The 12,757-nt window shown below is 54.8% G+C and overlaps 1 protein-coding gene across 2 annotated transcripts in view; it reads left to right on the top strand.

Annotated features, from left to right (window-relative positions):
- Window positions 1-3,390: 3,390 nt before the first annotated feature.
- Window positions 3,391-12,757, top strand: part of Dok7 (docking protein 7) — a 33,265-nt gene continuing 23,898 nt past the window's right edge. Inside the window, exons 1-3 of one of the 2 annotated variants that reach the window (XM_040746954.1) lie at window positions 3,391-3,560; window positions 3,688-3,733; window positions 12,051-12,281. In XM_040746954.1, coding sequence (XP_040602888.1) covers window positions 3,531-3,560; window positions 3,688-3,733; window positions 12,051-12,281 — 307 coding nt within the window. In that variant the 5' untranslated portion in view covers window positions 3,391-3,530. Of the gene's footprint in view, window positions 3,585-3,687; window positions 3,734-12,050; window positions 12,282-12,757 lie in introns of both variants that reach the window. The other variant, XM_040746953.1, reaches the window with a different exon arrangement.

A 12,757-nucleotide genomic window follows, 5' to 3' on the forward strand; every position in this document is an offset into this window, starting at 1 on the left:
CTAATTAGCACCCCACCCCACCTCCAAATGCTATTAACTTAGGAATTCGAGTATTGCATTTCTAAAGGATGATCACAGGGGAGCACGTTCAAACCTCCAGCATTAGTTGTCTCAACAGCTGTCATTAACAATCTGAACTATCAGCTTATAGAGAGAGGTTCTTGGGCTCACAGTTTTGGAGTTTTTAAGTCCACAATTGGCCAGGTTTCCTTTGAGCCTGCAGCAGATATATGTAGCAAAGCAATCCACTCTTGAAGGCTGAGACACTAAAGAGAAAGGGTTTCCTGTTGGTGCCTTCATGGTGTGCCCTTCCAGGCTTGAAGACCCTTCTCGGGCTCCTCCTGTTAAAGGCTCCACTGCTTCCCTTTAATAGCAATAGGAGCTCAGACCAAGGCTTTAACATGTGGGCCCTGGGACCACTCCAGGTCTAAAGCGTAGCAGTTGCCCTGACAGAGCAGCGTAGACAACAGACTAAGCAGGCAGCTCCTCCTCTTCCGCCCCTGCCATGCCTGTTTTCCTTGTAGCACACTAAATGAGCCTATTTCCTTAAACAACTTGCTTGGCCATGTAAGAGCTCCCTCCATGATCAAGCAGCTGCCAAGCTCAGCTCCCAAGTCCTTCCAGCTTATAGACAGCTGCCTTTCTGCTGGGCCCTTCTGTGTGCAAAGGAGAAAGTACTCTCGGGGATCTCTATGTCATTTTATAGGGACACCTGTCCTATCAGATTAGGGTCCTGTGTATGACTTCATTTACCTTAAATACCCTTATGGGCTTCATATCTGCATGGCCACGTGGGGATGAGAATGTCAGCAAATGGCTGAGGAGCTGGGGTGGGGGGATGCCCAGGCCATAATGCACGTCCCCTCACCATGTGACTAGTGACAAATGTTTGTATGATGTCATAGAGCATCTAATGACTGGGCTCCACTTTCTACTGCTTAGGGTCATCGGTACTGTTCACCAGTGGGGGGATAATGGGGCTGGGAACTGGTGGACATGGGTTTGGTGCGTGCCATAGCCTCCTGGAGTGTGCCGGCCCAGCATTTCCAGTCACGTAGAGAAACCAAGTCAGGCAGGCCACCTGGCCCCACCCTCCCCGGCGTGTGTAAACTGATCATTAGAGAGCCTCTTGCATATGCAGTCACCCCGGCAACAGTAACAAACCCAGGTTGCCATAGGAAGCTCAGGCCACACGCACACGCTGATGCGCGCCCTTGCCTGGTAAGTGGCAAGTACAGTACCTCAGAGGTCTGGCTGCAGAGCCACTGGTGAGACAGTGGCGTCCCAAGGTCATGGGGTGTGGTAGTGGCAGTTTGGCTGGCCACAGTCTCTACCAGCAGCACCGTGGCTGTGAGCTCAGACAGGGGTGCAGCTGTGCCCACAGCTGTAAGCTTCCTTAAAGCCCTGTGGGGTCCAGTGTGTAGTAATGCCAGACAGGGGTGTGGGGTTGAGTGTCATCCTGTGTCACATGTGACTGTGCCTTCCTGTCACCCCACTCCTTCCAGCTGTCACCATGGTTCTTCAAGAGACTTCTGGTCAGCTGTTTCAGTGGCCAGAGACAGCTTCATCATGTAGAGCTCCAGCAACTCCGGTTGTAGCATCTGGGGAAACTGAGGCACAGAGAGGGCCAAGGTCACAGAATTCTTGGCCAGATCACCTCGTCTTCTCCTGGGCAGATAGTTCTTGGTGACCACAGTGCTGCCCTCTGGGTCGTGTGGAGTGGGGGAAGGAAGCAGTCTATTCCCATGGCGCCCTCATTTCCGGGGCCAGTGCGGGAGCAGGTGCAGCTGCCAGGCGTGGCTGGAGTTTGGGCCACAGCCAGCGCTTGGAATGCAGCAGGATGTGGCCCCTCCCTGCAGGGAAAAGCAAGTGCCAAGCTTCTGGGCTGGAGGATGTGGCCATGGCTACAACCCCCAATTGACTCCACGCCGGCTGTCCTGAGCCAGTCCCCAGGGGCCTTCGATGTGTGGGGAGTATGAATGGGGCTCTTTGGCCAGCAACTGTTCTGCGGAAGGCACTGGTGTGTGGCACAGGTGATGGAGGGTGGGGGTGTACAGAGTTCCTTCCTAGACCAGGTACCCCCCTCCCTGCATCAGGCCCCAGCAAGACACCAGGAAAACATTAAAATCAGCCTGATGGTTCACTTAAGGTTTGTTCTCCAGATTCCCTGGAGGGGCTGTGCCAAGGGCTCCCAGGCTGACTACTGCTCTGGGAGTCAGTGTATTTGGGTCAGTCCTGACCATGACTCCTCACACCGCTCTGACCCTCAGCTTCTCTGGATGGAGCAGACAGGAAGCAGCCTGGGGAGTCTGTGCAGGATGGAGTGAAGACTAGCACACATTGTACGAGTGGATACAGTTTGGCCCTTAACCCCTCTCCACCTGGCCCAGAGCTCCTTGGGGCTGGGGACCGGAATGGGCAGATGCACAGGGCTTCATTGCTTGTCTGAGATGATCTTGTTGGATGCAGTCAATTCCCAACTGTGGCTGTTCTCTGTCTCGTGGCGTCTTAAGGTGATCGTATATCTGGGGAGTCTATGACATAGGCCTGACAAAGCACTTAGCCTCCATGGTCACTTGGGGTGGCCATAGAAAGCTCATAGAAACCTTAATCGACCCTAGCCTGCGCAACTGTCTGGGGAAGAGAAATCCAGAGGCTCAGAGGTCAGTTTGCTGGGCAGGGGGCTACTAGGCAGGGCTGTTGTCATGCAGCATAGTCACCTAGGCCCCAGGTGCTGCAAGGATGGTGCAAGCTGGCTCTCAGAGAGGGGAGAGACAAGCCAGGGAGACATGGGGCAATGAGGTGACACAGTGGTCCCCCCCCCGGCCCTGGCGGCCACCTGTCTGTTCTGCCAGATACTCAGTTGAATAGGAGGGAACAAGACCTAAAGAGTGGATACACTCACCTCCTCTATCTGGGGGTGGGGAAGGCCTAGGGACGAGAATGTCCTCGGGCGGGGCTGTGCTAGGTTGGTCCCTCATCAGGGGTGCCTCGAGGCTCCATGAGGTGGGGGAAGGGCAGGTGTAAAGGATGAAGCCATTGAAGCCAAACTACAACAGAGACTGAACAGGCACATGGCCACAAAGGCTTCTGTGGGTTTGTCTTGGGACAGTTACCTTCTCTTTGGGAAACTGCCACTGTCCCAATTTCTTCTCCCAGCCTCCCTCCCCCCTGCCCCAGGCTGCATTTCTTTCCCTGAGAGACTGCTTCAGGTGGTCTTAGGTAGAAGTCGAAGGCCTGGCAGGAGTAGTGCCAGCTGGCAGCCAACTGAGTGCAGAGGCTGCCCAAGCCCACTGCCACCTATTGGCTTGCACTTTGCCAGGGTCTTAAAGATTGTGGCCTCGGGGCGCCCCGCCCAGTCTCCCCTGCACCCAGGTCCCCATGTCGTCGCTGCGCCCCGCCCGCCGCGTCGGGCCCGCCCTCCTGGCGCAGCCCTGGGCCCTCCCGGAGCTATTTTGAAAGTGACCCTGGGCTCGGGCGCCCGGGGCTCGTGGAGAGGGCGCGGCGGGCGGCGGGAACCATGACAGAAGATGACCGAGGCAGCGCTGGTGGAGGGCCAGGTCAAGCTGCGGGACGGCAAGAAGGTTGGGGCGCCGCGGGGGCGCAGGGCGGGGGCGCGCGCAGGTGGGGGCCGGGGCGCGGGGAGGGCGCGCGCGGGCGGCCTCTCATGCTGTCCTGTCTCCGCAGTGGAAGAGTAGGTGGCTGGTGCTACGCAAGCCATCGCCGGTGGCAGGTGAGCTGCCGGGCCGCGGGCGGGGCGGCGGGCGGCGGGTCGCAGCGAGCCGGCGGGACCCTGTGGGCCCCGCTGCGTGTGGCCGAGTTGCCAGCTCGCCCGAAATAGCCACGGGGGGAGCCGCTGAAACCCGGCCCCGAGGCGGTAACCGGAGAGTCTCAGCCATTCCGGCGCCGGGACCCTGGGACCTGGCCACCCGCAAAACAGCCCAATCTAGTCCCGAATATGGAGTTGCAGGGTCCCAGTTCCTAGGTGGGCCAACCCCTTTCCTGGACCAGCAGAGACTCAGAGGGGCTGCAGCCTCCCCATGGAGCACCAGACAGAACCCAGAATGTGCCATGGGGGCATAGGTGTCCTGGTGAAAATGTTTGCATCATGAGTTCCCAAGCTGTATTCCAGGCAGTGCCACCCTTCCCCAATCCCACCCTCTCAGGTAGGGCAAGAGTAGAAAGAGTCCTACTTTTGTGTCCCAGAAAAGTGACATGTACTTTGTATGGGGGAGATAGACTTCTGGGAAGAGAGACTGGTACCAGGGTCTGTGGGCTCTGTATGGGGAGGGCCAGCAAGGAGCCCGGGCAGTTCGGCAGCGCCAGCCTGAAACTGCAGCTGTTTCAGGAGACAGGTGCCTTGGAGCTGGCCCAGGCACCCAGGGGTCTGTAGGGGAAGTTGGGTGGGGTTGTGTGTGTGTGTGTGTGGCAGTCCCACACATGTGCAGGCAGCCTGAGTGACTTCCAGGATGCTGGGTGTCTGTCAGCTCCCGGGCCGGGTAGCACGATGCACTAACTGCTTTAGTGGTCAGTCTCCTTTTGCCTTGGTCTCAGCTGGCTCCGCAAGTACCAGGGCCCTTGCTGCACAGACTGTTGGTGTCTTCATTGAATCCTTTAAGCCCAGACCCTCTGTGGCTCAGGGCCTTGGGGCCCTTATCCTTGGGATTCCAGGGTGTCTGGGAGAGGAAGATTGGAGACTGGAGACTGGGTAGAGGATGGGGCTCTCTGTACATTGCCAGAATTGGGAGTGTGGATCTGTAGAGAGGTAAAGGCCACGGGGAGTTTACCAGGCTTTGATGAGCCGTGGCCAGAGTGGGACCGTTATGGACTGACCCATGTGCAGCACTAGACTAGCTGGTGAGGGGTCGTAGGGAAGGCTCCTGGGATAGATGCTCCCTCAAAGAGCATCTGAGATGTCTCATTGACTGTTGGGATCCAAGAGCTTCCTGTGCCAGGCAGTTAGCAGGCCAGAGGCAAAGGAACCTGGATTACAAACTGTCCCCAGAGGAGGCTCTGAAGTTGGGCTGGAATTTGTTAGGGGTGGGAGGTGACTGGAGGGTGACCAAGAGTGGAGGGTGTGGCCCTGCCATCCTGTCCATCCTGAGCCTGCTTGCTCTCCCATCGCCTCTTGGGTGTTTAATGACCTCTTCCTAATCGCCACCCCATTGTGGCTTTCTCCTCGTCTCCCTGTCTTGTCCCACTGGAGATGCCCGTACCCTCCCTTTAGATGTCCTTGAGGGCCTGTGGTCTGGACTCTGTTGATATGGTTTGGAAGGGAGAGGAAGGCCATGTCTTCATCTCCTAAGAAATCAAGGGATCCTTGACTTTAAAACTGTGACTTCCATCATGGGAGGTAGTTGGGAGGGACCAGGAGGTTGGGGAGCAAAGACTTTGTCAGCATGCTCTCACGCCTCTGTATACTGCCAGCACTGGCAGCTGTCCTGTAGGAAGGGTTCGGCAGGCAGAAAAGGGGAAACAGAAGTGCGTTCCACAGTACTAGGTCTCTGGTAGGAGCTCGTGGATGAAAGTGGCTAGGCAAAAGAATAACAAGTCGTTGCCACCAGCACAGCCACGGTGCTCCCAGCTGCTAGGAAGTTCTTTTCACCAGGCCTGTCTCAGAGTTGTCGTAGAGTGGGACTGTGCCTGGTGAAGGGCATGCATCTGGGTTCCCCACTGGACAGGGCCTTCAGGAGAGGGGTGCTCTGGGTCCAGTCGTGACCGGCTGCTCACTGAGACCGGAACTTTGGGTCTGAGCCTCTCTTCTTTCTCGGTGGTACGGTCTCCTGATGGTGTGCTCCAGACAGCCCATGGAGGGTCTCCAGTAGTGCTTATAGGCAGCAGGACAGCATCCTCAGAGGGTGCCTATCAGCTTGGGAAAGTCACCAGGAGGGACCTAAGTCCTGGACCTGGCAGAGAAGCCAAGGTCCAGACATGGGTGGGGGAGGTTTCATGCCCCATCTCTCTCCAGGGTCTTGTTCCATTCCTGAAAGCTCAGCACCATCCTTAGGCAGCCAGGGTATGACTGTCCCAGAGAGGTTCAAAGAACTCTACCTACAGGAGAACATCCCACCCACATGCTCATGGTGACAGCAGAGGCCTCAAACTCACATAGGGACAGGGAGCCTTGAAGATGGAGTCCCATGTCAGCCAGTACTCTGTCAGGAAAGCCTCACCTTGCACTTGGTAGCTTTGATAATGGCTGATGTGTTTCAGTAAGCCTGAGATCCCATGGGTGTTGACCCAATCCCTCCCTGAGTTGGCACCTCTGGCCTTGGGTTATCTAGACCTCTGCCTCCTTCCCAGGGGGATGGAGTGACACCTCAGCCCAAGGCCAATGACAGGGCAGGATAGCAGCCAGACATCCCTCTCCATGGGAACATCACAGGGAATCAAATACGTGGGTTCAGACTTGATTCAGCTCTTGCACTATGTGACCCAGAAAGCCACATATTCCCTAAGTATCATTATCCTTAGCTGGGCAGTCTAGGCTGATCTCTGCTTGGGTACTCAGCTCCTACAGCTGCCTGGAGGGAGGCTGGGGAGGACAGAAGGTGGGCCTGGGCCTCGGCGCTGAGCCCCAGACGTGCCATGGTGTGCACACTCTTGGGGACACCATGTCTGTGAGGCTCCAAGACTCTTATCTGAGTCTCCCTCACCTGTGTGGCACAGTGGACACAGTGTCTTTCCTAATATAAACTTCAGACCTGGAGCCTCACACTCCATCTTGTCCCCATGTGTCCCCAGGTTCAGGATGACCCCAGATTGCTGCTTGCTCCTGCCCACAGCTCTTCTGAGGGCACTGTCTCAAGGTCACTGTGACCGTCACCTCACAGCACTGCCACTCTCTTCTACATCCTTGAGCTCCACCTTCCCTGTCTCTTGTAGCCTCCGGGCCTGACAGTTGTCTTCCCTGTGGTGTGTCCCTGCACCCAGAGGCTTCATCTTTGCCTGTCCCTCCTGCCCTCTGCATGGCCCTGAGCCCTGGCTGTGAAGGCCTCCGTGAGCTCATGACAACTTCATGGTTATTTTTACATCTTTAGATGCCTTCCAACTGCCTGTCCACATGGCCAGTCAACATCCAATGGGCTTCTTAGCCTCATCTGTCTAGGAAAGACCCTGGTCCCAGCTGTGTCCCCGAAAGCCCTCCCCAGGCATCCTCTTGCTGCTGCATCCCAGGAGCCATCCTTTGGTCTTCAGTGTCCTCCTGCCGACCTAGAGACAGTCCCGTGGTTCCTGCCTGGAGGGCTGGGGACGCCGACACAGAGAGCTGGAGGGGAGGCTGGAGGTGTCCCTTCATGGGACAAGAGTGGCCAAGGCTGGGCCAGCCTTCTGTGCTCAGCTCAGCACTCTTAGAGCTAGCTTCTGGACACCGAGCCTTCCTGGCTCACCTGCCTGTGACTTGGTCTTCTTACCCTCTCAGTCCTTCAAGTCTCTCTAGAAACTTCTGGGCTTTCGTCCTGACCGTTCCCTGCGGGGCTGCTAAGCTGGGTTCTTTTTTGTTTGTTTGTTTGTTTGTTTGTTTGTTTTTATGAGACAGGGTTTCTCTGTATTGTTTTGGAGGCTGTCTGTCCAGCCCGGCCTCGAACTCACAGAGATCCTCCTGCCTCTGCCTCCCGAGTGCTGGGATTAAAGGCGTGCGCCACCACCGCCTGGCCTAAGCTGGGTTTTTGAGGGTTCATTTAGTTGCTCATCCCTGAGGGGTTCCCCCCACATGCTCAGGAGGACCCTGCCCACCATCATGTTACCTGTTCTCCACACAGTACTGTGCTGGTAGTTAGCTGTTGGCTGGTTATGTCCCAGTGTCTCTTTCCATTGGTCCAGTGACAGGGTGACAGAATAGGGATAGCGGGTAGGGGTGGGGGCATCTGGAGCAGTTGGTGTGCACTCAGGCCTGCCTCAAGGGAGTCCTTTTCAGCTACCTGTCCATTTGCCTCCACGCGCAGGCTCATGGAGTCACTGCCAGAGGCTGGACTCTGGTGGTGGCTGTGACTTCTCCAGCCAGTTCAGGAGCCCCTCCTGCAACATTGATTGTCACCCTGTCCTATTTCTGTTGAAAATGCAGACACTGTCTTAAAGCCGGTGTTAGCCTCCTGAAATTGCAGCTAGGAAACCCGAGCACCATAAACTGGCTTCCAGAATCAGATGGCCATTCCTCTGGGGGACAGAAGAGTGAGATTAAGCCATGGCAGGGCCAGATGTTCACTGCCTTGTTTTGCTCCTAGTGGCTCTGGATGTTCTTAAGATCTGATGGCTCCCTGCTGCCTGTGTCCATGTGGCCTTTCTCATGCTTCATCTGCTGTCTCATCTGAGGATGTGTCACTGTCCCCAGGATAATTGAGGAGCTTGTCTCCCAATCTGCAGTTTGTCTTCTCCCTGATGTCCCCCATGGCCCCTAGACTGGAGATGGCCTTCAGGCCCGTAGATGAAGTAAGGGACTCACCGACTCTCAGTGTCCTGAGGCACAGGTTAAGAGCTTGTGTCCCCAGAGATCAGACAGATTGAGAGTGGCATTAGTCCACTAAGGATAAGGTCTCAGGGTCAAATAGGGGGTCCTTCCTTGTGGCTCTTTAAACCAATCAAATATCAGGCTTAGCACCTCTTGTGGACAAATTCTACCCTAGGGTGGAGATGAGTCAAACCCAGTCCCCAATCTGCTTCTGATGAGTCACCAGAAGCCTCCGGAGCCTTCCCATGCTGCATTGTGGGCTTAGTGAATTGGGAGGTTGTGATGGGAACCCCCATCCCTGTAAAGCTAAAGTATTTACTGTCTGGTACTATAAAGAAAAGCATATTGACACCATTCTTGATCCTATCATTGGTAGCATTAGCTTTCTGAACAAAGCGGGAGACAATCTGCTGTCCCTGAAGCAGCAGACTGTTCCTGGATGAATGTTGAACTCTCTTCTATGCTAGCACAGGCAGAGGTTGAGATACCTTGAGCTTAAGGAATTAGACAAGGGCGTAGATGCTTATCCTGACAGCTATGCTGGAGCATGGTAGAATTGCAGAGGTGGAGTGGGATTTGAGGGAATGAATGGTCACGGTCTCTAGCCTGAGGGTAGCCTGCAGACGGTCACTGGAGGAGGCTGAGCACTGAGGCCTGAAGGACAGGCAGGCGTATGGGCCAGACCAGGGTGGCCAGTGGGACTGCTGGGTGGGTAGCAAGGTCAGCCTCATCAGGAAGCAGCCGAAGCAGGACATTGGCTTAGATGCTACTATCTCAGGGTAGGAAGGGCTTGGAGCTCTGAGTCCTGCCTGCTAAGACCTGCGAGGTGAAAGGAGCCAGGGCTATTTGGCCATGGTGGATGTGGTCAATGGTACACACTGGCCACATCTCACAAAGCTCAGCAGGCAGCCATGTAGACTGAAAGTGTGAGCACAAATTAAGCATCCACTACATGTGGGGTCTTTACGCCTGCCCACATTCAGTCCTCAGGGCATTGGTACAGGTGGGGTCCTGCAGTCCTGCAGATCAGGATACCAGTTGACAGTTGGAGGGAGAGGTGTCCTCTGCCCCAGCCACACTGGGGACTTATAGGGCCTTGTCTATGCTCATCCCCCATTGTTCTCACGATTTTCTTTGTGGACCCCCAAGCATGTCCCTTGGGTTTCCATTTCTCAGGTATGTTTGGAGATGACTTTTGAGGGGAACGTTCTGTTTTTGTTGCTTTGTTGGGTTTACTTCCCTCTGGGCCCAGTTTCTTGCTTTGTGCCAGTGAAGTTGTCATTCAGGCCCTTCTCACCTGTGTCTGAGAAACTGAGCCAGAATCCCTGAGGTGGCAGGTGGATTTCTGCAAGTCCCCCACATTGGGAATGATTCCCCAGTTTTGTTTTGTTTGTTTGTTTTTCGAGACGGGGTTTCTCTGTATTGTTTTGGAGGCTGTCCTAGAACTCCCTCTGTAGACCAGGCTGCCTTGAACTCACAGAGATCTGCCTGCCTCTGCCTCCCGAGTGCTGGGATTAAATGTGTGCGCCACCAACGCCCGGCGATTCCCCATTTTTTATGATTATAAACAATGCACAGGTTCCCAAACAGTAAGTGGAAGCTCTGCCCTGTTTGCTTGTTTGTTTTAGCAGAAGGAAGGGTTTATTTGGGACTTATGGTTCCAGAGGGATAATAGTCCGAGGGTATTCTGCTGGAGCAGAAGCTGAGAGCTCATGTTTGCATCTACAACAGCAACCAGGGAGGGCTAACTCAAAATGGCAGTGTTTTTTGAAACCTCAAAGCCCATTCCCCCAGTGATATATTTTCTCCAGCAAGACCACACCTCTGAAATGTAACACACCAACTGGAGACCAAGTGTTAAAACATCTGGGCCTATGGGGGCCATTCTCATTCAAACTACCACACTCCACTCTCTGACACCCACAGACTCGTGATATTTTAATACAAGATACATTTAGTCCAACTTCAAAAGTCTCCCTTGTCTTTCAGTCCCAACACTGTTTAAAAGTCCAAAGTCTAACATCTTACCCAAGACTCAAGACAGGCTCTTAACTGTAACCCCAATTTCAGAGGACTAAGAGTTCTTTGCCACCACAACCTGTTGAGGAGGCTGACAGCAGGCAGACATGTGTAGGCAGACTTTTCTGTCCTGCCATCCAGTTCCCAAATAACCACACGGGGACTTATTATTAATTATAAAGCTTGGCCAATAGCTCAGGCTTGTTACTAACTAGCTCTTACATTTTGAGTTAACCCATATTTCTTACTTATGCTCTGCCATGTGGCAGTACCCTTTTCAGTATGGCAAGTTCATCTTGCTTCTCTCCATGCTTCCTTGCAACTCCCATGAACTCTACTTCCCAGAGTCCTCTTTGTCTGGTTCTCTGGCGTAAACTTATCCTGCCTAGCTATAGGCCAATCAGCTTCTTTATTAAACCAATCACAGTGTTATATATTCACACAAGGAATGTAAAGGAATATTCCACAGGCATGGCACTGCAGAAGCAACTGAGCGCCACAAGCAGGAGGAAGCATAGGGCATAGCCACTTATAGAGATAGGTCTCATGTAGTCTGTAGCTACTTGCTGAACAGCTGAGGCTGGACACTAGCTCCTGGCCTTCACCTCCTTGGTTTGTTAAGTGGCACACAGCTGTGCTTACTGGTGAACATGCTGCCTGGCTGCTGGCCCACTACAGGACCCTGTTGGGTAGCAGAGGAAGAGACGTTGTAGCTCTCATGGAAAGCTAGGGGCCCCCAGGATCTGGGTAGGGAAGGAAGGAAAACCATAGACGCTCTGGGAGTCATGGTTGGGATTTGGGTTGTTGTATAGGTTTGCTGAGGCAGTTTGCAGGAATAGCTTTGTTCTGTGTTCCCTGTGGGGCGTTCTTCATCCTCTCTTTGGTGTAGCCCAATATATCCATTCACTGGGCACCACACACTGTTTGGGGCTGCCTCACATGAAAAGTGTTTAGGTGTTTGCCTCCCATGAAGTGTTTGCGTTAGGCCCATAAGCCTACACCCTCCTCACAGGTAGTCGCCCTGGGGCCCTGGTGCTACTGGTGTGGAGGCTTGGGGACTGGGGGACCTTCTGACTAAAGGATGATGGTGGCTATAGAAGCGGGGGTGGGTGAGGTATGAGCATGGCTTGCACCAGATTACCCAGCTTCTCCGGGAAGATTTGCCTGAGGCCACACAGGGAGTGACACCCCTGGGGTGCAGTGCAGTGGCAACGTTGACAACTCTAAGGCAGATGGAAAACACACTTGGGATCGAGCTCCAAGATGCCACTGGGAGTGGGCTCAGTCCTCTCCGCTGTAGCCAGGTTAGACACACTCACCACACTACCCAGGCTGGGCAAAGGGGGCCAGAAGCATGGGGCTCGGAGTGGGTCCTGGGGTCCTGATGGGATGAATGCCTGGTAGGCCTCATATCCAGAGCAGGGGCAGGCTGGGCTTGCTCTTCTGAGCTGGGTAAATCATTTGTTTAGGGTCAGCCCCAAACCCTAGTCTCTGTCCAGCAGTGCTGTTGCCTTCTAGGGAGGGAAGGGTAGGGGCAGAGAGCAGTGCAAGCAGCACCCTGATGGCCTCCTGCCTGTCTGGACAGACTGCCTGCTGATGCTGGTCTACAAGGACAGGTGCGAACGCTCCAAGGGTCTGCAGGAGCGCAGCAGCCTCACCCTGGAGGACATCTGTGGCCTGGAGCCCGCCCTGCCCTATGAGGGCCTGGCCCACACTCTGGCCATCATCTGCCTGTCCCAGGCTGTCATGCTGGGCTTTGACAGCCATGAGGCCATGTGTGCCTGGGACACCCGTATCCGCTACGCATTGGGCGAAGGTAAGTGACATGAGTTCAGGGTTTGAGGTGAGGCCCCAGGGCCCTTCACCAATGTGGGCTGCAGAGATGGGCCCAGGAAATCTTGCAGAAAGATGAAAATGGGCGGATGTCTCAAAGTGAAGGAGCTGGTGGAGGCTCAGGCCAAGGGACAGTGCCATAGCCATTTGAAGTCCCTAAAATAGCCCTGTTAAAACTGGGACCCTTAGCTAACCAGCGTAGCCCTGACCTTACCCTTTGTGTCCCACATGTTCTGTGTCATCCCAGAACCTGTGCAGAGGGATCAATGGGAGCCACTGGGATCGAACTCAGAGGCTCCGGGTGGAAGGAGAGAACCAACAACCCAACATTGTCTTCTGATGTCCGCAGGCACACTGTGGCATGTGTGCATCTGCACACACACACATCATGCATGCACACACATGCACACGCACGCACACGCATGCACACGCATGCACACGCATGCACTCACACCACGT

The sequence above is a fragment of the Mesocricetus auratus genome, unplaced genomic scaffold (assembly GCF_017639785.1).
Source record: "Mesocricetus auratus isolate SY011 unplaced genomic scaffold, BCM_Maur_2.0 Super-Scaffold_100006, whole genome shotgun sequence".
Taxonomy (NCBI): Eukaryota; Metazoa; Chordata; class Mammalia; order Rodentia; family Cricetidae; genus Mesocricetus; species Mesocricetus auratus.